The following is a 27,202-nucleotide window of genomic DNA, read 5'->3' as shown; positions in this document are numbered from 1 at the left end:
TTTCTCTCTCATGGCAGCTACAGTGGATTATTTTGGACATTCGTTCTTGTCAGGTTACCTCCTCTTGTAAAGCCTGTGCATATGCAGTGATTCCTGTGCCCTACTGGAGCACTCGTCCTACCCAGTCTCATTTAGCTAATTCCTACTAATGCTTTAGATCTCAGTATGTCACTGCCTTGGGGAACTCTTTGCACCTCCCTAGGTCAAACCCTCTCTTAGAGACTCTTAAAACACCATTGCCCCTCCTTCACAGCACCAGACACATTTGCAATATCACATTTTGTATGATTTCTTGAATGCAATGGGGCTCCAGGAAGACAATGACCACGTGTTTCTTTTCACCATTGAAAAGAAAGCACCTGGCACAGTGCCCAACAGAGCTGACACTCTAAATAAATGTTCATTGGATAAATGAACGAATGTTAATTCATTTGTTCAATGGCACTCTCCAGACCTTAGAAGTAAAACTACAAATAATACACAGTCCTTGCCCTCAAGTGGTTTACTGTGTAGTGAGAGCTGGACAAATCAACAGGCTTTCACAATACCACAGTGTTACAGGCAGGTCTACAATAGAGGTAAGCTCAGGGTGTCATAGGAGCACCCAGAAGGGGTACCCAAATCAGCCCAAAATCAGAGACGGTTTACATATGAGGTGGTATTTAAGCTAAGTCCTAAAATGTGAGCCATAACTACCAACTGGGAGATGAGTTATGAGAAGCAGTAGGAAAAAAACAGTAAATGAGCTGCCATTCTGAGAAAATGAAATAGTTGGTGCATAGGAGAAAATGGGAGAGGTAGGAAATAAGGTGAGAAAAGTTAAAAACTTTGGTATTTTGTTAAAAGCTTTGGAAATTTTTACCATAAAAGTAATGGGAAGCCACTGAAGGTTTTTAAGCAGGCAAGTGATATGATCAGATTTCTGTTTTGAAAAATGTCTCTGTCAGTTATAGAGGATATACTATAGATGGTCAGGATTAGAGGCAGAGAGAACAGTCATGGGAACACTCCCATAATCCACGTTTGAGATAATGTAGCTTGAACTGAAGTCACAGCAACGGGAAAGACAATGGACAAACGGGAGAGATTTTAAGAAGATTCGGTCTAAAGAGGGAAAAGCAATGAATTTATTGTGCCAAATTTCAATGTTCAAGGCTTACAATGTCGAGTACAGTGTCTGACATATGGTAAATACTGGAAACATATCTGTTGAACAGAACTGCGAAAGAAATGCTAAAAAATTCATGGTGTCCCAACTATTCCCGTAAAGATCCCGGAACCCAAATGGTTATATTAGAGTTGGTCCTGCAAATTAAACCTATACATATGAAAACAAGCCACTCTTAAGATGTCTCTTTTAGGCAAAGGTATTGAATAACTTGATATAAATGGAATGAAAATATTCAAATATTGGTACATCTTTGGAAATAATACTCTAAGAAATAAATAAAACAGCATTTTTTTCAAATAACATGATGGTCTTTTGTTCCTTACCCTTCTTCCCCAGTGCCTCTGCCTTTTTCAGAGCAGCCCCTTGACCACTCCTTCCTCTTACTTCCACTCTTGCACCCCTCCCATCCATCATTATTATTATCAAAGTAAGTATCTAAAATGCAGCTCTGATGCCATCCATCCAGGCTGAAATACTGAAAGAGCAGGGGAGGCCAGTGCAAGATGATCGGGCCAAGCAGGACAAAGAAGGTAATGATGAGCCTGGCTTCTCAGGCTAAGGTTCCCCACTCTGCCTGTGATGGGACCCTCAAGGACTCCTGAACTTTTACCATTCCCTAAATGTGCTTTGTACATTCTTCACCACTCTTCAAACCAGCACTCTGTTTCTATGGCTTGATATTTGTTTAAATCCATCCTTTCCCTTCAAGGTGCAACTCAAATTCACCCACTTCCTTCACACACCCAGCAAACCTCAGCCCTTAATGCCAATCTCATCATAGAAATCCCTGCTTTACTATTGCTACAAGCCACTCTACTCACAGAGTTATCTTTTTTAAAATATCAATCATTACCTGGCACCTCCCTGCTCAAAAACCTCCAGTGGATTCCTGTTTCGTTCAGAATAAAACTTGAACACTGTAAAATAATCTATAAAATTCTATGTCAGTGTTTCTTCTCAGAACTATTTTGTCCCCCACAGGACATTTGGCAATGTCTGGATATATTTTTGGTTGTAACCAACTTGGGGGAAAGGATGCAACTGGCAGCTAGTGGATAGGGGCCAGAGATGCTGCTAAATAGTCTACAATACACTGCACGGTCGCCACCAACAAGGAAGTAATCAAAATATCAGTAACGCCGAGGTTGAAAACCTTTGTTTTATGTGATCTGGCCCCACTCCCTTTGACCTCACCTTCAATCACTAATTCCCCATGTCCACCTGCTATCTGTTCCTCAACATACCACACTCCTTCTCACCCTGAGATCTTTGCATTTTCTCATGTTTTTACTTGGAAAACTATTATTTAATAAACACTCATTGAATACCTATTCTATGTTAGGCCTTGTGTTAGATAAAACAGTAAGACAAGACACCTGTCCTTAAGGGGTTTATAGATGATTAGTTGAAGACAGACGTAGAAGCAAATAATTAATTTTATGTACAAGATACAAAGCACAAAGAAATACAAGGTCAATTCCAACCTTGGTAGTAGAGATGGGTGGTGAATAGAAAACATCCACTAAACTCTTTCAGGGAAGAGACTATAGCTTAGAACAATTTTTATCTTCAATATCTAGTATGAGTGTTCCGTACATAGCGAGGACTCAATAAATGCTTGAAAGGTTAAATAAGTCCTTTAAAGTTTAAAAAAGTCCCTGTCTTCACGAATATAAATCCAAAGGATGTTCTACTTTCTGAAACTAATAGTCTAACGTTTACATCTGGAAATAGATGGTAACGAAAGGGTCAGGAGCAGTGCACACACATGCAGATACAGAATAAACATTCATGCTAGGTGTCCCCCGTGACTCAGACAATAAGCTGGTGGGGACACCACGAATCATGACGTAGTTCTTCCTACCAAGGGGTTCGCAATAGGATGAGGGGACTTTGATCTGTATACAAATTACAATGCAGTGTAAATAGACATTCAAAGAAGTCTGCAAAAGACACCCCAAAGTACAGAGGATAAACTGTTTAACGATGTTTAGAGTGAACCCAGAAAAACTTGCTGCAGCAGTAACATGTAAACAGGGCTTTGAATTACATAAGCACTCACTGTAAGAACTGGAGACGGGTTGCCATGTTTTTCAGTTATCACCCATCTAGCATAGCACAACAACTCTGAGAACCATGTGGCCCAAGACAGCAAAATTCTTCAATGTGTTTTTACCAAGTCTACCATGTGGAAATTATTGTGATGGGCTACACGACAGCTGAAAAGAAGATTGAAATGTGGCCCTTGCCTTAAAAACGTTTTGGTCCAGAAACGGAGATAAGGTTATTACACAGAATATGTACCACAAGAGATATCATGTGACCAGTGCCACAGAGTAATACAAATTTACTAAGAGCAAAAACAAGAATAATAGAAATTATATTAGGAATGAAGACTACAATGACAAATTTTTGTATTTGGAGGATCTTAAAGGATGGGGAGGGTTTTGGTGACTGATAATCATCGAGGACTGGAGAGGAGAGTTAAGAGTAAACAGTATAAGAAAGCCAATAATTCATTTGACCAAAGTATTGTATAGTATATAGAGAGAATCATTTTAAATTTAGATTGAGATCATATCGCAAAGAAATCTGAATCCCAGGCTAAGGCAAATGGACATTCTTTACGGAGCAAAGATTTAGAGGCCAAGGTGTAAAGGTTTAGAAATATAGGACTAACATATAAAGACAACGCTTTGAAAAAAATTACTGCTTTTGGAATGAAGCAGGAGAGACTGGTTATTAACTCATGGCTAAACTGGTAGAATTGTCTAGACGTGAAATAAAAGAACCAGATCATGGGTTATGAGAGCAGAAATAAAAATGAAAATTAAAAGTGAGTCAAATTTTAGAGTTATCCAAGAAAATGCACTCAAATCAAGGGTTTTACTACAGAAGTTATTAGAAAAAAATTTATTGCTGCAACCACCTAAAATCTATGTTTATACATCCATCTTAAACTATTTTTCCCTTCTATACACTTAGAATCATTTTCCATGTGAGAAGTATCCCTTGCTTTGCAAAATGACATTCAGATACTCTTCTGTCTCTGCAATGACTCAGAGAATGACCTTGGAGAAGTCATGACCTTGCTGAACCTGGTTTGATTTTGAGTGCTGTGCAAGGATAATGTGGGTCATAACTAACCAAAATGATGGCCAAAAAAAGCCAAGTGCCTTAGAGTTTCTACATCAATACAGAGCTGTTCAGCAGAGTGGAAAGGTGGATCCCATCCCAAACAGAGCAGTCGGCCAGCCAAGGCCACTTGACATGGAGCCAAAGCAAATGCCACCCAAAAACATGCTGCTTTTAATATCACAATGCCTCCATCTCTCTCTATTTCAGGTCTATTTTAAATCAATTTCATGCCAGTCAGAGCCCTTTATAATTTTAGACAGAATCTCCAATTTTCACATTCCACAGTCTCCTTTCCTAACAAAATGTGAACAAAACAATATCCAGAGTGAAAAGCCTTTAATTCACAATGATATTTCCACTGGTATCATTAGATTTGTATCAGAAGACTGACACTTATTCTGTAACTATTGTTATTCAAAGGAATGATTTCAAATAAGTAATTCCAAAAGTGATGAAAACTTATTTTTTATATACTTAATTCCCATTTTAAGAGATAAAAGCTAATATCCTTAGATTTTCTAATATTTTCTACAGGGAATAGGAGAATAAAATCTATATTTTTATCAAGCCTAAATTTGCTAAATTCAAAATTCTGAATTTTATTAATAAGAAAAATTAATAAGCAAAAAAATAATAGGTATTTACCTTCAAAGACACAGAGCAAATCTGGTTGACTATATAACAAAACTAAGAATACCTTTCCAATTTTTTCTCAGAATAAAATAGATTAGTCAACATCCATTTCCAGCCTTTCAAACGAAATCAACGCTGAAATCTTTCCCAGTATAGAACATCTAAAAATGCTCAATGAAATACAGAAAATATCTTTTAGCAATCCTGCTATATCTGTCAGAAAGTAAGAGAAACAGCTAGACACAAAAAACAATGGCAACAAGAGAGAGTAAATCTATAGGGTCAGTAAGTCCTGGAGCCTGGGCCTGCCCTGAGAGATCAGGCAAATTCTTGGGGCATAAGGCCTGAATTAGAATGACCATCTGAACTCTAGGGACAGGAGATAAATCCTAAAGACATGGGGAAAAGAGTATAGATGGGAGACAGCTCCTGAAATAAAAGTAAGATACTCTAAACTCAGCATACTGGGTTGGTCAACTAGGGAAAAACAAACAAAACAAAAAACACCCTATAGAGAAAGCCAGTGGGGATATATGCCCTTCTTGGCCTTACCACTAGAGGTAATGCCATAAGAAAAGAAATAAATAATCTCTAAAGATATTCCTAACCATAAACCGTCAATTGGGTTTGGGGCTGAAATTCACATTACCTCTGTGGTTTGGCAAACCTTTTGCCAAAAATGTAGTATACATTCCTGTCCTCCCCGCCCTCAAAAAATATAGATGTAGATATAAAATGTTAAAACTATACTTCATCAGAGTCTAGATCCAATGACCAATTATAGAAAGTAGAGAAGACAAAAAAAAAATCCCTAAATGACACCACAGGGAAGCAATCACTAAGATCCAGATTATGACAAATTCTTTAGTACAAATGTGGCAGATTTTATTTCCAAAAATGGCTGGAAAAATAATCCTATCCCACATATTTTTCTACAGTGTAAAGTTGCCATTCCTTCCTCAAATAGTGGAGTCCTTCTTCACGCCCTTGAACAGAGGCTGGCGCTATGACTATATTGACCAATCATCTGCAGCAAAATAAAGAAATAAAGCTGCCAAACTGGTGATTGCTAGATGGGAGGGAATTGGAAGGCTGAGTGAAAAAGGTAGAGGTATTAAGAAGTACAAATTGGTAGTTACAAAATAATCACGGGGATGTGAAGTACAGTGTAGGGACCATAGTCATTAATATTGTAGTAACTATGGGGCCAGCTGGGTACTAGGCTAATCTGGAGGATCACTTGGTAAATTATATAAATGTCTAACCACTATGCTGTACACCTGAAACTAATAAAAAATATTAAATGTCAACTCTAATTGAAAGAAAAATGTCATTAAAATAAAAGAAGTAAAGCTGTGCCAGTTGCAAGTATAACTGTGAAATGGCCTAGCATCTTCCACTACTTAATTCTTGGAAGTGAGCTGCCATGGAACAAGTGCAAATAACCCAAGATTGGTATGTTGAAAGAAGCCTAAGCCACATGGAAAAGTTCTGAACAATGAGATGCCATGTGGTGAGAGAGAAAGGAGAGGGAGAGATATAGACAGACAGACACACCAAAGAATATTAAGGTATTAGATATGCCAGACATGTGAGTGAGTGAAGAAGCAATCTTGGACAATCAAGCCCACTCAACCCTTCAGATGACATTGGCCCAGCCATTCTCTAACTGCCACTGCAGGAGAGGACTCAGGCAAGAAGCATCCATCTGACCCCTGTTAACCCCCCCAAAAAACATGAGAGATGATAATAAATTATTATTTTAAGTCTTTAAGTTTTCAGGTGGCTTATTATATAGTAAAAGATAAGCAGAAAGACAATTTGGTTATCCTCAAGAAACTATAAGAGAAAAGAGATTGATAGAGGGGAAAATCTTTGGACTAAAAGTTTATAAAAGATTTAAAATAATGTTGTTTAATCTTATTTGGATCCTGATTTAAACAAATAAATTATGTTTAAAGTTTATTATCTATATGGCACATTCATAAATTTAAATATTGACTAGATATTTGATGATATTAAGGAATTTAACTTCTTTTAGACTGATAACGGTATTGTAGTCATGATTTTAAAAAGAGAGCTTATCTTTAGAAATATATATTCTCTAAGTTATAGATATTATGAAATGTCTTTGAAGCATGTGCATAGAAAGATTAACTCACAGCTTTAAAAAAATAAAAACGCTAAATACATGAGGAGAAAAGACAACAGGAGTAAGACTAAACAAAGAAAATAAAGTTCAAAATCAAGCCTGCAAATATAACATATATAAAAATAACAAATAAATGAGTGTATGGAAGAATAATAAAGAAGTTAGAGACTATCAAAATTGAACAAGAAGATTTAGAAAAGAAAAAATAGAACTTCTAAATCTATGAAAAAGTATAATCGTTGAAAGGAAAGTTTTAATGGACTGGTTTGGTAGTAGAACAAAACCAAGAGAAGAAAGAATTAAGGGTAGAGAGGGAGAGGGAGGGGAAGGGGGAGGGGGGGGAGGGGGTGCAATTTCACCCTTCTGGAATTCCAAGTAGAATTTTATTGTAACATTCCAGAAGGGTGTATTAGAGATTGAAAGAGTCAAAGTCTTATAAAATTCCATAATTGGTAAAAGACAGGAAGATTCAAGAAGCCAATGGTCTAATATATAATAAAAAGGAATCTATGCTTATACAAATTATGGTGACACTCCAGAATAAAGACCAAAAAAGATGATAAAAATATCCAAAAGAAAAGAATATTACTTACAAAGGAATGAGAATTATACTGACAGTTCACTTTTATGGTTAGAAATATAGAAAATAGCTCCCAAGTGAAAAAAAATAGCTTTCAATCTAAAATTATATATCCAGAGAAACTACCTTTTAAGAATGAGGGTGAAACAAAAACATTTCCAGACAAACACAAATGAGAGCGTTTGCCACCCAAAGATCTTCATACGAGAAAAAAATTAAAGTCTGGTAAATTATGCTTAAGAGCAATAACTCAGTCTTAAAGAAAAATATTCCAAAAAGGAAGGCCAGAAATGCAAAAAAAAAAAAAAAAAAAAAAAAAAAAAAAAAAAAAAAAAAAAAAAAAAAAAAAAAGAAAGAAAGAAAGAAAGAAAGCAAAGAGAATGGTAAACTTGTACATAATTCTAAGAAATACTGACCAGGTCTAATTAATTAGATTTTAAAATTCAGATAGCAATAAAATCTAGGTAATAACAGTATATGATTCAGAAAAAAAAATATAAAAACTGAAGCATTCTTTACTCCTTAGCATTATTCAGAAGGGTAAAATACTAACTTTAGAACTTAAATATGCATTTTAAAATATACAATACAATCACTAAAAGATTAAGTGTATAACTTCCAAAGTAATAGAATAAAAAGAACAAAGAAATAAGAACAAAACTGCATCAACCTAAAAGAGGACAAAATTGGAAAATAAAAAAGAAAGAACCGAGAAATTTAGACAAATAGAAAGCAAAAATGTGGTAAAAAAAATTAATTCAAATCTATCAATCAACAGCATCAATTTAAATGAATTAAAAACTTTAGTTAAAAGCACAGAATGTAAAATAAAATTTTTAAGTGTCCAGCTATGTGTTATTTACAGAGACACAAGACACAGGGTATACGGAACATAAGGGAATAGAAAATATACATATCAGACAAGTGAAAATTAAAAGTTACTACAGCTTTATTAGTATAAAATGAGCTTGTAGGCAAAAAGCATTACTAGAAATAGAGAGTCACATAAAAAGTTCAATTCACAAAAAAGATAAACTAAATATAAATGTGAATGTACTTAACAACATGGCTTCAAAACAAAGCAAATATTAACAAAAAAAGATATACTACGGAAAATGAATATAGTAAAAAATTGCTTCTTTGATAAAATACAATTAACAATAGTACAATTAACAATATTACAACTAACGAACCTCAGGCTAAATTGATCAAGGAAAATAAAAAGCACAAATCAATAAAACTAGAAATTTAAAGGGAAAAATAATAGATTTGGATTAGAAAAATAACAAGATAGTAAACAACATGTCAACAAATTTGAAAATATGGAGGAAATTAGAAAAAATATAGAAAAGTATAAGTTACTGAAATAGAAAAATAGAAATTCCGAATATTTTATAACCATCAAAACCGTTTGATCATCAATTTTACAAGTTCCACACAGAAACTTCCTGGCTAGTTTAGAAGCATGTCTGACTATTCAAAGAAAAGATAATTGGCATGTTGCACACAATAAAGAGAATATTATATTCTATCTTATAGAATAGAAGTAGAATAGGAGGAGAAACACTCCGTAGCTGATTTTATAAGAACAGTATATTCCTGACACCAAAATCAAATGGAGACACTATAAGAAAAGAAAATTGCAGGCCAACGTCATTCTTAGAGATACAAAAATTCCCTGTCCGCGAACCCCCAAATATATGCAAACCAAATTCAACTATGTATAAAAAAAACACTACATTCTACCAGGTTGCAAGGTTTGTTCGACAACAGAAAATCTATTAATATAACTCACCACATCAATCGATTAAAGAAGAAAATCCACATTTTTATCTAATAATTTCAGAAAGGGCATTTGTCATTGTCTTCATTAAGGACAACTACCACATTAAAATCAGATGTAAGATGACAGTTGACAGTAGTAGTTTATATTGCCCTCTTCGGTGGCTAAGGATATATGATGTAATACAACTTTTCCAGATTTAAATGAAGTTTTCCTGAACTATTATATTGAGATATGTCAACACAAGGTGATTTATGACTCTGGCAAGTCATAAAGAACATTGGCTATAACATAACTCCCAATAAAACCATCTTGGTTTTGAATCCATATGTATTTTCAAGTACTGCAAAGAAAGTAAAAGGCAGTGATAACTATTATTATCAACATTTACCTTGAGTTTATGTTCTTTCCTGTTTACAATCACAGCTGTGATTTGCTGATCCATGAAAATCAGGATGGTGACCAACAAAGCAGGGATAGCAGCGGCAAGGCACACCCACCAGGGGTTTCCTCCAAATGGCGGAACAAACCAACCACGGTTTGGACTTGTTGGCTTGAAGAACAGAGAAAACATTAATACATACTACTTGGTGAAAAATCAATGGGGGAGACACACTTTCATTTTTAGAGGGCCAACATGTTGAAAAATGGAAACAGTTTTACCCATAGGTTGGATAAAGTAGATTATTCACTAAAATTTTTCTAAAGGAGGTTATTTGTAAGGCAACATTTTAAATGAAGGAAACTAAGAATATAGGATGGTGAAAAAGAATTTAATACTCTTTTCTGCATTTAGAATGATCAAAGGACTCAACACAAAAGAAAGTGATTTAAGTTTAAGGGGCAGCCATAAGAAAAATCCAGATGTAATATCCAGAAGAAAGGCAGGCAAGAAATTACAAAACCGCCATGAACTACTGCCAAATTGTAATAGTTTCATAATATAATATGTAAAAGCTACAAATAATTTTATATTTTATAACAAATAACACATAACAAATATGTTATAACTGAACTTACTTGAACACTCTGGTCTTTCTTATCTTTTATATGAAAAATAATCCAGAATAACTGATTAAATATTCACATGTATCACAGAAAATAAAAGCTATGGTCATTTTCCAATTCTCCATCGATCCTCTGTCAGCAGATCATACATCTCTATGACAGAAAGAGATATTTCCTATCCTTTTCCTAACTTTAAACAATGCAAATAAACTAAAATAGAATCCTATCTATAAATTATTTTTTCCACGTCTACTATCAAGAAAGTCTCTCTTCTCCTTTGAAGATATTTCTGTCATCTGCCTCAATTTACTCATAACTCCATCACTGAGTCTACCCACATTTTTCGACCTTTACCAGGTTGTGAGCTTATAAGGAAAGGAACTTTGTCTTGCTCATCAATACATTTCAAATCCTCAGTATAGGGCCTGATTCAAAGCAAACATTCAGTAAATATTGGCTTAAGTGAACTAATAATAAAATGCACTTATCTTTGTTAATGACTATATGATGGCAGAGATAATGCAAAAAACATCATTTGCTATAACATAGGTATCCCTTCCTCACTGAGTAGGTATTAAGCTAAAACTACAGAGTTTAATGTTCCTTAGCAAGTATATGGTCACTGTGATGGAGAGAGAGGTTAGAAGTGTTCTAGAAAAGAGGTAAAAACTTATAATGGAAAGTTTGGTATAGATATATAAGAATGACTGAAATATAAATTTTAGCCATGAAGCCTACATATGCCAACAAGTTTATAAAATGAATAATTCCTATATCATCTATATAATAATTAAAATGCACATTATATATAAATGTGTGTGTATATGACAGGTGGTTTGGTAACAAGAAAAACATTGAATTAGTAATGTAATCGTGAGCATTTATATGAGCTTTAATTTCAACTTTGTAAAATTATGAAAAATTATTTACATGGGTCAAAGTGGTAAGTTATTTGAAAATACTTTGGATTTTTAAATTACTCTATAAATATAAAACAAAGATTTTAATGTTATTATAAGGTATTTTTCAGTAAATATCGATATAATGTGAACCTTGCATTTGATCCTAGTCAAGTATTTAGTGAAGAAATAGATAAAATATATGTATGTGCCTAGCAAAAGAACATTTTTAGAATAAAGAAATGAATAATTTTAAGAAACTAACTCCAAGAGAGAGATGACAAACTAGAATAAGGGAAAGGAAAGAAAGCCAAAGCATTCCAGGAAAGACAGTTCACCTACCTTGAACTCACTTGGCACAATTAATTTTGGAGTATCCACACCTACCAGGGCATCTATTACACAAAAGATGAGAATGGACAAGATAATGGCAAAATCACTGATCAGTTTTCGTGCCTGCAAAAATAAAAAAGAAACCAAGGACTGTTTAGCACTGGATAAATATATTTGCTTGTGTTTGAACTGAACAAAGAATTCTATTCTATATTTGCTAACAGTTTATAGTAATAGTTTCATCAACAAATTAAGAGAGGTATCACACTGCAGAGATATTTTTTAAATTGTTTTTGCATCACTTTTTCATCTTGCCATAATAATCTAACCCCATAGAACAGGTCAGTGTACGTGTGTGGAAGGGAGAAGAATTAAGGGTAACATACCCCTGAAAAAACTGTATAAACGCCCTTCCTGTATGCAGTACCAAGGAAACCTGGATGAGGATGAAATCTCAGGGCATATTATAAAAATGTGCACAAAAACTTAGACTTCTGTGTATTATTTGGGAGGTAGCATTCTAACTATAGAGCAAGATAAATTCCATAAGGTAACCTGAAAACACCAAGAATCTAGCAAGGAAGGGTTCCAGTCCATTGAGTTGACTCAGGATTTCAGAGAAATGTAAAGTGATGGCAGATGGAAACTTGATGGCATTACTTTTCCAAAGAAAACATTTTTCTAGGTTACTGCTTAAAATCTGTATGTGGAGCATCTCGTTCAGTGTGGTCGTCATTAGACAATAACCTTCGAACTCCCTAAGTACCTGCCTCTGGCCAAGACCAGGGCTGGGCTTTACAGGCTGTAGCCTTAAACCCAAACCTTTTCCATGAAGTGGGTGCAGAATTGCCATTTCTGCATCAGTCAGGGAGCATGAGACTGTTTAATTGCTTGGCCGTTCCTCTGCAGGGTCAAGTGGCACTGACAATAGCCTAAGAGCATTACTAGAGCACAGACACCTGAGCGCCCCCATAAGGTATGTACTCATAGTTGTGCATAATCTAACCATTAAAAAAAAAAACAACTTAGTATCTAATACCTTGGTTGGTGCTAGGGATACCACAGTGAACAAAACAGACACAATCCATGTCCTTGTGAAGCCCACAGTTAAGCCATAGACAAGGAAGCCTGCTCCAAAATAAAATTTGGGTCAATTTAGCAGTCATTAGGTTACCTCAGGGTAAATTTTTCCAGTGCTGCTAGGTGAAGAGAGATTAGAGATGGGATGAGTGGCTACACAGTTTTCAGGACAGAGGGTCTTTTGAAAGAGCATTAGGATGACTGCAGTCAGGTGTTTAACAGAAACTGAAGTGAAGAACAAAAGAACTTGGTGATGTAGATCTGCTGAAGGCTGTGTTGGTGTCAATTCTTGACCATCAAGAATTGGGTACTAACTAGCAGCAGGGTCACAGATGGCCCTTTTGCCCAGGAGTTCTTTCCCCTCTCGGATTGATTCTGTTAGGTTTAGCTTTCTTGAGAAGTGCACACAGAGGAGCAGAAAGCCAGCTATGCGACCTTGTGGGGGCAAGTTAACACCAATCACACTCAATAGTTTCAAGCACAAATAGGTGGCAGGGAATCAATCTGGGGAGAAAATATGGTACAACGGTGAGAAGCACAGTTTCCATAGACAGATTACCTGTGTTGGAACTCCAGTGACATGAATTCCTATCTGTAAATACTTATCCTTTCTTACCTTCAATTACTCGATCTGCAAAATGCAACCAAATTAATCCCTACGATTACATAGGTTTGTTCTAAGAATTAAATAAAATAAGCCATGAAAGTATCTAACATAACACCTGTAACATAATAACTTCTCCTAATATATATTAACTATTGTTTTTCAAGTTCCACAATGCCTCTTTGGCTGTAAAAACCACTGGAATAATGAAATAATCTACTCTCAGGTGGTCTTTGAAAGGAATCTTCAAATACAAGAAATAAAAAATAAGAGCCCAGTAATAATATGGAACTGCCACTTAGAGCTACTTTTGGTTAGAAATATCTGGAATCTCTAAAGAAAAAGGATGCTTCCCAGGGGCTCAATACTAGAGGAAACTCCCATTTCTTAAGTTTTGTGCAAGCAGGTGTTGACACAGGCAGTTCTAGGACTATATTAAGATGTTACAGCAACCTTTCTGGTCTAGTAGGCCATAAATCACTGGAATTACAGAAATCATTGCAAAGGCAAAAATAGTCTCTTTCCTTTATCATCTTCCCAATCCTTACCTAATAAATCTAACTTTTTGACAATTCAGATATCCTAGAAGTTGTTTAAAAGTTGTTATTAAAAAGACAGTACTCCTCTCCCAATTCCCAGAGGAGTACTTCCAGGAGAAGGGAAGTCAAGGTAGCAAATAAATACAATCTGCAATTCCTTGATAGAAATTCCCATAGGGCCTGTATCTCTGGCCTGCTAGGGGACAGATCTGCTTGACTGAAATCACTACCAGGCACCTGGAAAATGCTGCTTCTTTAGTCAAGAGAAGAGGCATTCTCAGCCTTCTATTGGCTGAACACTGAAGCCCTAAACTTACTCTTTTAGCAGTTTTTTCCACCTTAATTAATGGCAGATTATTTTTTTCTGAGCGCTTAGGCCAAGAATTTTGGACCATTCACATGACTTTTCTCTTTCTCTCACATCTTATATCTAACTGATCAGCAAATTACCTTCAAAACACACCCAGAATCCTGTTACTTCTCACCACCTTCATTGCTGTTAGCACCATTGTCTAAGCCACGACTTTAACTCATATGGTTTCCTGCAGTGGCTTCCCATCTCATCTTTCTACACTTGCCTGCCTTCAGTAAACTGTCAAGGTATCACCCGACATAACTGTTAAAATTTAGGTCAGATAATGTGGTAGGCAGAATAATGCCCCCTAAAGATATCTATGTCCTGATTCCTGGAACCTATGAAGTATGTATGTTTCATGGCTAGGGAGAGTTAGGTTGCAGATGGAATTAAGGTTGCTAATCATCTGACTTTGAGATTGAGCATTTGATCTAGTATTATTCCAGTGGGCCCAATGTAATCATAAGGGTCCTTATATGTAAAAGAGAGGGGCTGGATAGTCAATTTTAGAGTGATGCAGTATGAGACTCAACTGGCCATTGTTGGCTGTCAAGGTATCTTGCAGATGGAGAAAAGAGGCCATGAGCCAAGGAATGTGGGCAGCCTCTAGAAGCTGGAAAAGGCAAGGAAATACATTCTCCCCCAGAGCCTTCAGAAAGAATGCAGTCCTGACAACACCTCAATTGAGCCCATTGAGGCCCATTTCAGACTTCTGACCTCTAATTCTCCAGACAATAAATTTGTGTTTTTAAGCCATCAGGTTTGTAGTAATTTGATATAGCAGCCATGGAAAATTAATAACTAATATGAATAAATAGTTTATCTACACTTGTTTAGCTGTGAGTTTCCCAAATTTATACATTGACTTATAAATTTGGAGGAACCCCTTGGCAATGGTATCCTTGTCAAGGTGGCATTATTAAACTGTAGGTATAAAAGTAGCTTAAAGGACAAATGCTAATAAACTTCATGATTACGTTTCTTAAAATTTATGGGAAAAATGCTACTCGATTTTCTTATAATAATATTGCTTAATCTCATTAAAAAATCACAGGCAGGGTGATATGTTTTGTATAATATAGTCACTTCTATTTCCCCTTCCTCCCCCTTAAATTGTATAATACGGTTCAGTTACAGTAGAAATCACTCCTGGAGAGTGTTTATTGTAAGACATTCATTTCTAAGATATTGGATCCAGTTTAAACTTCATAGTCAAGGAAATTGATTTTTCCCAGGCCACTTTTGTATTCAGCTCTAACTCCTTTAATTAGAGTAGGCAGGTAGGGGTGCTATTTTTGCAGACTATTCAGGTCTTGCCCTAAAATTGAACTTTAATTTGAAGGAGGCAAAACTGAGAGTAGAACTAGAAAGTGCCCTAAAAATGTCAAGCAGTGAGTACATACAGCTTACTAGATGCACTCTAGGGCCTGTGTACAGGAGCTTGAGTGTGACTTTAAAGAACTAAGAATCACTCTCTTTAGGCCTTTCTCACATTTCCAAACACTTTAGAAAAATAAATATATGTGCATTTCCTTTCATTTTAAAATTTATTTACCTTCCATTTTCATCAAACTTGATCTCCTTCAGAAACTCCAAAACAGTACCCTTTTATGTGTCAGTATATAAATAAAGAAACCAAATTAGAAACTCATAGGTCCTGATTCCTTTACTAGCTATTACTGGTAATGATTAGAAGTGCCAAAGTTTTCATAAGCAAACCTGTTTCCACAAGATTTCATGCCCAATCCTATGACTTCAGAGGCATCAAACCCAGCTAGAAAAACATCCTAACTTATTGGTGTCTATCCAATCAAGCACTGTCTCTCTGGGCTCAAACTTCAATATCCAAAGAATATAAACTATCATAGTCTATGTAAAACACAAATGAAAGTAATTCATATATTACAAGAACTTGCTATAAAAAAGTTCAGTGCTTCAGCATATGATAAGTCTTATCTCCATATATGAATGAGGGGAAAAAATGTGTTTCAACTAAGCTTCTTTTATATCAGACTGGTTTTGAGCTCTTTTATTTTTATTTACCATTTTTTAATTATAAAAATGAAAAGAAAAATATTTCTGTCTTCTGTGGAATTACAAAATATCTCAATTAATCTAACAAGAAGGAACCAGCTTAAATATTTAAACTACCAAAGCAAAGAAGAAATTAAGTAGATTGGAAGAGAAATTCAAATAACCATACGTTGCTCTCTTGTTCTTAGGCAAAAACAACCTAATAAATCTATTACAAACATATGTTTATGAAGGGTAATACCGTATTAATTATTAAGAGAGTCATAATCATAGAGACACCACAGTGAGGAGCTAGTTAATTTATGGTGGAAAAAAAAAATGAATTTGGTTCCTCTGAAGCCACAAAGGACATTTGATTTTCACTTTGCAAAGACTACAGATGCTCCTAAATTAACTAGGAGAAAGGCTGTGAGCCTGCAGAGCAGTTCTCAATGGATGGAACTGTTATAAAGAGACAAGCACAGCAGCAGGCACCCTGTGGGTTCTCAATAAATGTTCATTCACAATGTCAATTTCTCTCATGATCGTGGTGCTTAGAAAATGCTAAACAACTGTGTAAAATAGCAGTTACTCTAAATGAAAAAAAAAAAAAAAAGTATGCCAGACAAATACGTGCCTTTTGGCAGTCATGGAAAGCATAACATACCATGAGAATTCTGAAATTTGATCCCTGCTAGAAGCCAGTGCTATAAAGCACTGAAAAAGAAATAAGCATTGATATTAGTGTAGCAGTCGCAATACACCATACTTTGAATCAATAATACTCACTATAATTAGAATTCAATAAAAAGGAAAATCTAATTTAGACTCTAGGATTTTGACCCCTGAAGTTCCAGAGTCAAAGAGATTTGGGGAACAAAGAAGGGAATTCTATTGGGCAATTTATCTGGGTTGGGCTTAGTGCTTGCCAATGGAAGTCTACCTGAAAAAAGTGTTTTTCCAAGTATGGAACAGAGGAAAGCAGGTCTAATGAAATGGTTCAGCAGAGATGCAAAGGACACTTTAGCAATCATAGGCCTCTTCCTCCATCCTGCCTCAAAACTAAGTGGTAGAACAAAGAACCGAATGTGTTTGTGCCAAACGCAAATGATCAGATCACATGGGAAATGTGTTCCAATTTAGTCACTCTGTTCTAAGTCGGAACTTAAAATCTGGAACTGATCCAGAAGGGTAATCAGAGGAATAGGAGTCCAAAAACACTCACAAAAAAATGACGATAGGCCTCAAGAAGTTGTAAGAGGAAACTCTTCAAAGATGTGAAATCTGTCATAGGAAAGACTAAACTTGTTCTGTGTAGCTTCAGAGGGCAAGGGGAGACTCTGAGGACAGAGGCTGTAGAAAGGTGGATTCACGTTTCTGTCAGGAATGCCTTCGAGACATGAAGTTCCTGTTCCTGGAAGCCTTCAAGCAGCCATAGATGAACACTTGTTGGAAACTAAGAGGCAGTGCTGGACTAGGTGGTATTCAAAGTCCTAATGCTACAATTCAGATTAAGATCTAATTATCAAAATCTCTTGACCCTCAGCTAGGGTCCTCTTGAATAGATACCTTCCAAAAAAAAACATAATAAAGGGTTGCAGGGCTTATGATAGTTTTATAATCTATATTAAGCTACAAAAATAAAAAATTTATAAAGAACCATTAATAAATCATATGTATAAATTAGACAACCTGGAAATGGTGTAGGAGACCATTTTGTGTTACTGGATGGATTTCAATGCTGGTGACTTTTCTACGATGGACAAGTAAGCTAAAAGTGTTTAGGGCCAACAAGGTACCATTGTCAAAATTGCTTGTTCTATCCATAGACTGCCTCTATGCCACTATTAAAGCCCTCACAAAATGCTTCAGCCAATCAGTGTTTCCAACCTTAGTCTTCTTAGGGCTCAATTTAGGTTGACTTTTTTTTTCATATGTCCATAAGAACTGAAATATTTGTAATCTTTGTTAAATGTTTAATAGGTTATGTTGTATTTTTAAATAAATATCCTTTTGTCATTAAGAAAAGAAATGTGAAAAACAATTTTGGATTAAAAACAAATTTGGCTTTAAGAATTACTTCCTTTGGTACAAAATAACACAAGAACTTGAAAATCTGATTCTCTTTCACTGACAGCAAAGTCATTTTCTGAATGTGTTTTAATGGCATGATGTGGTCTGATGTTTCTGCAAGAACCAGCCAAATGTCACCCAGTATTAGTAACACTAGACATAGAACACATGTCCATTATTTCTTACTCAATTTTTGATACATTATTTGTTTTAGTTTGACAGTTTTTACCATTCACCAAGAAAGTTTCTGAGACAAAAAGGAAATAGAATAAGGATGTCGCCTGATTTTTATAAAGCATTGTTTATAAAACTTTAAAAGAATACAACTTTAAAAGAATTTCATAGGCCAAGATGTCAAACAAGAATCATGTTTCCAAAAATATAAGCTAATTGTGGAATTCTAGACCTTCCTGTGTTTTACATGGATAAAAACTAAATGCATCACCCAACTAAAATGCTACTTATGTTTTCATTGAAATTTCTAAAGCCGTATGCTTTTATCTCATCTATAAAGTCAGTTCCTCAGAGACCACCATCAACTTATGTAGGTCAAAGAAGGCACCTAAGTGTGATTCCATAGGAGCTAATAAGCAAAAATGGGGCAGAAAGATCAAAATGAGTCATTCTCATTTAAAAACCCAAAAATCTTATTCAAAAAAATAAAGTTCCTACTATATACCATGCCCATGAATTAACTGGGCTTCGTATCCCTACTATCTAGTGTTGTGTCAAGCACAGAATCATAATAATTTTTTTCAGTACTGAATAAACATACTAATAATAAGATATAGAATATTTTTTTTAATAATTATATCAAAGAACATTCCGCTCAAATGTCATCTAAATAAAGCATAGAAGGTGTCATAGCTGTTGATGTAATCTGGAATCCACTGATTTTATTTATTTAAATGACTATTACAAGTATGAAACATATTTACAAAGAATCTTACCATTATATCAGTTCACCTGAGGGTTAGAATTGTTACTTTTTCTAAGAGAATAAAATTAAGGAAATTAAGCCATTCCTTAAGAAAGGCATTTCATGCCAATTACATACATCACCTGGCCACATTGAATTTGACTATATTAAAGTACCAATAATTTTGTCTAATTTAGAGTGCTCTGTAGCATTATAAGTTCTACTAATTATATTACTGCTCTATTTGTATGCTTCTGCTTTCGTCTTTCCACCACATATGCAGTGATGGCATCTTTGTTCCATATGCATGATAACTTGTTGATAAAAGAACAATTTCATCTCAATACCCTAAGCCATCTGCCACAGAAGATCACAGATTATGCTGTGATGCTCCTACAGGAAGTTTTAATACTTAGAGACTTTGACTAAATACTTGAGGCTGATGTAACTATCAGACCAGTAACTGTGTGGGATAACAGTCTAATGCACCAATCTAACAAGAATTAGGGACACAAAGGAGACAGTCAGTGGAGTAGTAGTATCCCACCCAAGGCAACTAAGCATTTGAGCTCTCCGGAAGTGCCTGATATACAAATTAAATTCCTGACAGACTGGCTAGCAAAGGCAATTATTTCATGTTAAATGCTCACACTGATGGATTACAGGTGGCTTCATGGGTAACTGATCCTGGTCTAGGCAAAAGTAATAAAGGCCTGAACTAGGGGAACAGAAGTGTAAATGTAAAGGAGAGAGATTATAGCAGGATAACTAAGGGGATGGTGATAAATTTAATTTGACCAAAAAAACCCAAAAAACACTTGGAGAGGCATAGGTGATGGATACCGCCTTCTGTCATATTGGATCCATTTTCTACTCCCTTCCACCATACTCTCTGCCTAGGGAGGCTGACCTGTGGTCTACAATCTCTGGATTCTAGTGGGGTTTAGCACCAGCAGCCTGGACAGGCCATTAGAAGGAAGAAAGAAATCAGAGGATTAATTCTCTTGGCTGTATCCCTGTGAAGTAGCCTCAAGATGCCCGAATTCCTCAATCCAAGATCACAGTACCTCTAAAGACACCACTCTCCACCCTTCTCTTTTCTAGGTTCCAGCAACCACGCCCTTTCCACATCCTTTGGGCCAGAGATATTAATGACTCCACTGTTACTAGCACTGGGACACTATACTCTCCCTATAGTTTCCCTAAACCTAACTTCATCTTTGTAAATAACAGCTTCATTAAACCCTTCAAATTACCCTAATTTGAACATATCATTTGCTTCCTGTAAGGATTCGATATATCAAATATGATTTTAAGATTTTGATCTTGGGTGGCTGTGAGAACAGGTGATATCATTAGCTGAGATAAGGAATACAGGAAGATGAGCAAGCTCAAAATTGGGGGAAAAAACACATTTTCAATTTGCTATGTGACAATTGTGGATCATCCACAGAGAGAGGATGGCAGCAGCTGCTAAAGTGGACCTGGCCTAAAGACACGGATAACAATTAATTTTTGGAAATTTGTAAGTCCCACTAGTTTAATAGAGAATTTATTTAATTTGAGAGATGTAAAACACAGAAAACTCTCTCTAAAATTATAGAAAACTAAAGTTTTAAAGGATCTTAATAATCATTTACCTGAGCTCTCCCTTTACGGGTGTGGTGACTAAAATCCACGGCTAGCTATCAAAGGACACAGTGGCAGTACTGGCACTAAAAGCTACAGCTTCCGGGTTCCTACATCTGTGCTCTTTTCACAAAATACTTCATTTATCTCTACTTGACTAGTTTCCACTAGTCAACAAATACTGAGTGCCTACTCTGCATTCAACTTGTGCTAATTCATGTGAGGAATAAAATAGAAGTATAACAGTTTTCCAGTAGTTTACATCAGTGGTCCCCAACCTTTCTGGTCCCAGGGACTGTTGCTTCTATGAGACTCTAATGATCTGAGGTGGAGATGAGGCAGTGATGCTAGCACTGGGAAGCAGCTGCAAATACAAAGGAAGCTTCACTGTTTGCCACCACTCACCTCCTGCTGTGAGGCCCAATTCCTAACAAGCCACAGACTGGTATTGGTCTTCGGCTCAGGGGGTTAAGGACCCCTGGTTTACAGTCTTAATTGACTACCAACTCATAAAAATGTTTAGCAATGAGAGTACAAAAGAGAAATGACTGTGTAAGCTAAAGAGAATAGGACATTTTTGTATGACAAGGGTACTGTCGTCTAGTATTAGCATTTTGAGATTTTAGAGGTTTCATGTGAATTGTTGTGAGTGAGGAAATAACAACAGTCTTACAGCAGTAAAGGACTGTTTAATTTATCATTTTTAAGCATACATATTTCAATTATACAAGATAATATAGAGCTGTAAGAATCCATAAACCTATCTGATCCTACCTATAATAGACCATCCTTCTAAATGACAGCTTAAGTGAAAACATATTTTGGCAAATGTGTGAGAAAAGATGTTTTTATTACTCATGTATGTATGTATGAATTTATAAATGTATTTTTACTATTTATCTGTACATGTGAAGTAAGGAAGGGAGATGAAACTCTGAAAGCCTATACACTTAAACATTGCTCCTTAGAAATCACATATATTTCCTCCTCCCTGCTTACTGTATGACCTGGTATACAATTTTAAACTATGCTGAGAACGTTCTTAACAGGAATTATAACTAGAATACTATCATTCTACTCTCGCATATCAATGTGAGAATTATTGCTATAGGAAAGAAGTGATGTCTGCAAAGAGAGTTAAATGATCTCTCTTCGTCTTACGGTTGAAATTAGTTTACTTTGCTAATTACAACTTATAAGTGCTTCACAAATTTTCCGCTTTTTCACCTACTATGCCTAAATAATATCAGACTTTGGCAAGTGGGTGATGATTCCCAAAGTGTGAGAAAAAAAAAGATGTCCAATGAATTAATAATTAAGAAGGAAAAAAATCGCATGAGATTCCAGCTGTATAGAGCAGTTCATAGATAAAAATCAGGTATTAACAAGATTATCTAAGAATTACTGACAACCTAAACCCTGAGAATTAAACTGGAAAGCAAAGAATTATCTTAGTTTCAATCGTCAGTTAAAAAAAAAAAAAAATGCCATTAATGTTGATCTTATCTTTTAGTCTCTCAAGGAACCACAATTTTGACTTTAAGTTCACCCAAGCATATTAACGGGAAACAGGATGTCTGCACAACCCAGCTCAATTATCTGTTTTTCTATACTACGACATTCATCATTGTGGGAAGGAAAGTTTGGCTTAGATAACACTCAGGTCTTACACCAATACCTGTGTAACAACACAGTTTAAGTTTACTTTCATTGCCCATAATTCAACTACTAAATTACTCACATGGATGGCTGATGAGCAAGAAATTCTACAATGTCAAAATTCTTGATTAATATGAAAGGATTTTTTGCTTATGTACTTAAACACTACGGGTTTAAAAGGACTTTTCTTAAATTGTGCATTTTTAGATGGAATACATCCCATTTTTTCCTTTCAGTACAGTCAGAATTTGTGACAGAATTATATAAGCAAATCCTTGGAAGGTTTTTTAAAGCTGGACTACAATTATGTTAAAAATACATATGCACATGGAAGGACTGGAAAGCAATTAAGTGCACAAAATTGTATCAGAAAGGTTGAATTACAGGTGCCTTTTTCCTTTTACAAAATTATATTATTGTTGATACAGTGTAAATTCAATGAAAATTATTTAAAGCTCAGGTACTTACCGTGGTTGGGAAATAACGACTAGTTTTGAATTTTTTCAGAGCCATAGAAGACGTGTAGGTGCCCAAGAAGAGAATGAAAGACATGAGTGTGATATCAGGAACAAAATCACAGTTGTTCCCCAGGAGATTTCCTCCATATTTCAAACACTCCTTCTTTGACAAAACTGCCCAGTCAAAGGTAGCATTATGGTACTGAAGAAGAAAAACATTAACATTTTTATAGAGAACACAGAAACATCAAAAGCTTTTGATACTTGATGGGCTAAATAGGGATTATGCTAAAAGTTTCTGAAAAACAGTGTAACCATTGCAGCGTGAAATTTGATCTTAATGGACTAACAGGTAAGGGAGGCCAGGAGGCTAGCAATTATAGAAAATATCATGAGAATGATGCAATCTGTTACCTACTTTGGGCTACAGCCCTACAATCACCCATTTGTTCAACAGACAAACCACAAGTGCTTCTTTCCTGTCAACCTTCCTGAGAGTAAACTGAGACACAATAATACCCTAACTCTCAAAACATGAAACTCTCTGAAACACCACTGTTGTTGAAAAATACTTACTTTTGTAGTGTGCAGCTTCTTGTGCTTCAAGCTGATGATGACCCATGGTTAATGCTTTAAAAGTTATATTCACTACTCATTTACCCAGCACTTTCACAAATGAGGTATTTTTTTCCTAAATAACTAGAATTTGTGATTTAAGCATGAGCATCCATTATTGGAAAGTGCTGTAAATGGGCTGCGAAGTTGTGTACGGGATATTCATCCCTATGTTACATGGCCTCAAGCTCATAGGTCAATTTTGAAATTTTCTTCTATCTCATAAACTGCTGTCATGTTGTCAGTGCTGCACTCCTCAACAGCAGCTCACTCCTACTGTTGTTTTCTGTTTCTACTATGCAGGAGAATCCTTTTGCTAGTGTGATGGATATGGCCAGTGCACCCATGCCCCAGGTGCTCTGAGTTTTAGCTATGATCAGCTCATAGCTGCCTCCTTCCATAGAGAACTGCCTTCAGCTGCATAAGAACTACCTTACCTGGAATGTTATGCCTTTCTGCAGCCAATTACTGACCAACGCTAATGGGATGATATTGACTGAAAATCTGGGCTCCCCTAAAATTCATATGTTGAAACCCAATCCCCCTATGTGATAGTATTCGGAGGTGGGGCCTTTGGGAGATGATTAGGTTATGAGAGTGGAGCCTCCACAAATGAAATTAGTGTCCTTATAAAATGAGACCCCAGAAAGCTACCTTGCCCTTTCCATCATATGAGGAAACAGTGAGAAGAAGGGTGTCTATGAACAGGGAAGCAGGTTCTCACCAGATACTGAATCTTCCAGCACCATAATGTTGGACTTTCTTCTGCTTCCAGAGCTAATGGGTATATAATATGCTAAGGAAAAAGTTATTTGAGAATACCTTGACAATAAATGTGGATAGGTAAATTCCTCCTTTCCTTTGGAGGTACAAGTTCTACATCAAACCAAACACATCATCAGTATCCTTTACTATTCAATGACTTCTCTTGATATGAGTGATCGAGTCATAAAAGATCACACATATACAAAAAAAAAAAAAAAATCTCTGGTCAGAAAGAGTTCTGTATTTTTATAGAGCTCAAAATGTAAAATGCTCACATCATTTTTACAACAAAAAAATAAACTCTAGACCATTCTCTGAAATATTTTTTTTCTTTATTAGTTTCAACTTATAAACTCAACTGCATAATTACTCTTATATCACACTCTGCCTCTGAGAGGTGATTAATCATATCTCGTTTTGTTTTTCAGATTTCTACATATGTATGTTTTTAGCAGAATACATTTAAAGTTTAGAGGTCATAACAGGTAACAGATTTCTTTGTTTTAAAATCAGCAAAAATTTACCATGATTTAACTTTGGCACTTTAATCTCAACAGAATCCTTTTCTATAACTAGAGTTCCCCAAAGAGATCTGCATTAAAACAATTCCAACAGGCAGTTTTATTGACTTTCTTAAAGAGATTCGGGCTGAAGTGAAAACTATACAGATGTATATGAAATGATAGATATGTTTTCTTGCTTACATACAATGCTTCATTCACTTATCCAATGAGTCCTTTATTCAAAACTTATTGAATGCTCAGCATGTGGAGGACCTGACAGCGAGTGGACCAGATGGGCCAAGCAGACTGTGTAAATGAAATGGGTAGTGAGAAAAAAGGTGCAAAGGAAATGGGACCAACCCGCTGAAGGTCTTTACAGGGGTCAATTTTGTGGAAAGGGATTTTAATCTATTTCTCTGGATCTCATTTTCTAGAGATCCTGTTTATATTGAGTGGACCTGTTTAAAAATCTTAGAAGTACAATGTATACTGAAAGATTAATTTAGAATTTTAAAATCTATAGCATCCTCTCCAAAGACAAAAGTGGGGGACATATGAGAAAAGATGGGCAAAATGTTGACAGTCATTTAAGCTAGGTGATATGTGTATAGGTTTCATTGTATTGTCTTTATTTTAATGCCTATTTTAAATTATCCATAATATTTTTAAAAGTAGGAACATGTAAACTTCAGGAGATTTAAGGACAGAATGATTTTTGCACTTGACTTTCTCAATGAGAGAAAAACAACAAGGACGTGATGCACAAGATTAATAAGACATTCCATTTCCCATGAAAATGAATGTTAACTCCTAGAATTGCCCTGAAGTTACAGCAAATCAGAGCTATAACTTTTGCTTTCATGTCTGGCTGCCAAGCAGAATATATGCGATTGTAATACTTCTTAGTCCCATAATTAACAGCATCTTCATGTAAACATGATATGCTTCATTGAGTAATAAAATAAGCAAAAAAATAAAAATCAAAGATTCTACATTGCTCTCCTTGTATAGACTGGTAAAACATGAGCCTTTTAAAATACATTTAAATGCAAGTAATGCTACGAATAAAAGTCTCAAGGTTAAATAGTACATTTACTCACTTAGGGTTTTTTTCCCCCTGCAGTGAGTAAGTCAGATGTGCAGTAATTTGCAATCTTACTTTATTATTGACAGGATGCATTTGAGCTGCAGTTGTCTGTAGTTACATGTATTATCATAAAATATCAAAAATAATTGGTTGTTCTGCTTGTGCTTAAGATATAGAAAGTTGCAGGAGACCATTATTCCCAACCTGACAACCAAAGCAAACTAGATACACTATAAAATCTATTTTTAAAAATCCACCAGAGAGAGATGAGGATGTGAAGAAACCTAAATAAATTTCAAAAAGTTATAAGACCTTCATAGGAGAAAAGAGATCCATGGCTGCCTCACCTCAGCAGAGTAGCAGGTGGAAGATAAATCAACTGTAGATGGAGGGAAGAAAAATAAGCTAAGTCTTTAATGAGTTTTTAATGGCTGCTTGTAGACTGGGGTGACGATTAGAATTCTGAGGAGCCCTAGGCAAAGATGGAGACTGCATCCACTCACCAACCTTTCTCTTGGTCTTTGTCAAATGCCCAGGTAATACATAAAATGCTGAAGGTTAAACAGGATTGCTGAGAGAAATACCCCCTTAGACACAGAGTGTCCAGCAAATGTAAGAAAGCAACTTTCCTAAGTTGGGAGGCAGGGCAGGAGAGCTGAGGGAAAACCCTCTGAGGCAGGCAGGCAGGCACTTCTGACCAAAGAGGGCTAAAACTTCTGTCCTCAGAAGGCTGGAGGCAGAGCAGCTGGACAAAGAAAGATCTCCCAAGGCTCAGAAAGCTGTGGCATAAAACAAGATACAGAGCATACCATGGGACATTCTGGGATGAGAGAAATGTTCTATATCTTGTTTCGGGTGGTGATTATATGAATGTATAAAATAATCAAAATGCATTACAACAAAAATGTAAGAACTGTGCATTTTACGGCATGCCTCGTTTTTATTAAAAACAAAAGAAATCTAATGTGAAAAACAAATACTAACTGATCTATTCAATCACCTCCTTAGAAGAGGCTAATAATGTTAGATTTTGAAATCTGGTCTCTCCCTTTGAGAGCTGCTCAGTGGAAGCCAACAGATCTTAATGCTTACTGTTTAGATATTCAGTGTGGATAAGCTGCGGCTGGTCTCATAGTCTTATAGGGACCTTTTAAAAAATTTATTTACAAGATGAAGGAATACGCCAAATGAATAATCTATGAGAAA

The 27,202-nt window shown here is 35.6% G+C and overlaps 1 protein-coding gene across 9 annotated transcripts in view; it reads right to left on the bottom strand.

The window, feature by feature from the left end:
* Nucleotides 1-27,202, bottom strand: part of SLC4A4 (solute carrier family 4 member 4) — a 357,503-nt gene that overhangs the window by 29,181 nt on the left and 301,120 nt on the right. For all 9 annotated transcript variants that reach the window (XM_039845398.1, XM_039845397.1, XM_039845399.1 and 6 more), the window contains 3 exons: nt 23,037-23,228; nt 11,707-11,820; nt 9,849-10,010 (listed from right to left, as the gene is read on the bottom strand). In XM_039845398.1, the coding sequence (XP_039701332.1) occupies nt 9,849-10,010; nt 11,707-11,820; nt 23,037-23,228 (468 nt within the window). The remainder of the gene's footprint in view (nt 1-9,848; nt 10,011-11,706; nt 11,821-23,036; nt 23,229-27,202) is intronic.

Source organism: Pteropus medius, unplaced genomic scaffold (genome assembly GCF_902729225.1).
Source record: "Pteropus medius unplaced genomic scaffold, Ma_sr-lr_union100, whole genome shotgun sequence".
Lineage (NCBI taxonomy): Eukaryota > Metazoa > Chordata > Mammalia > Chiroptera > Pteropodidae > Pteropus > Pteropus medius.
This window is presented reverse-complemented; position numbering and strand designations above follow the sequence as displayed.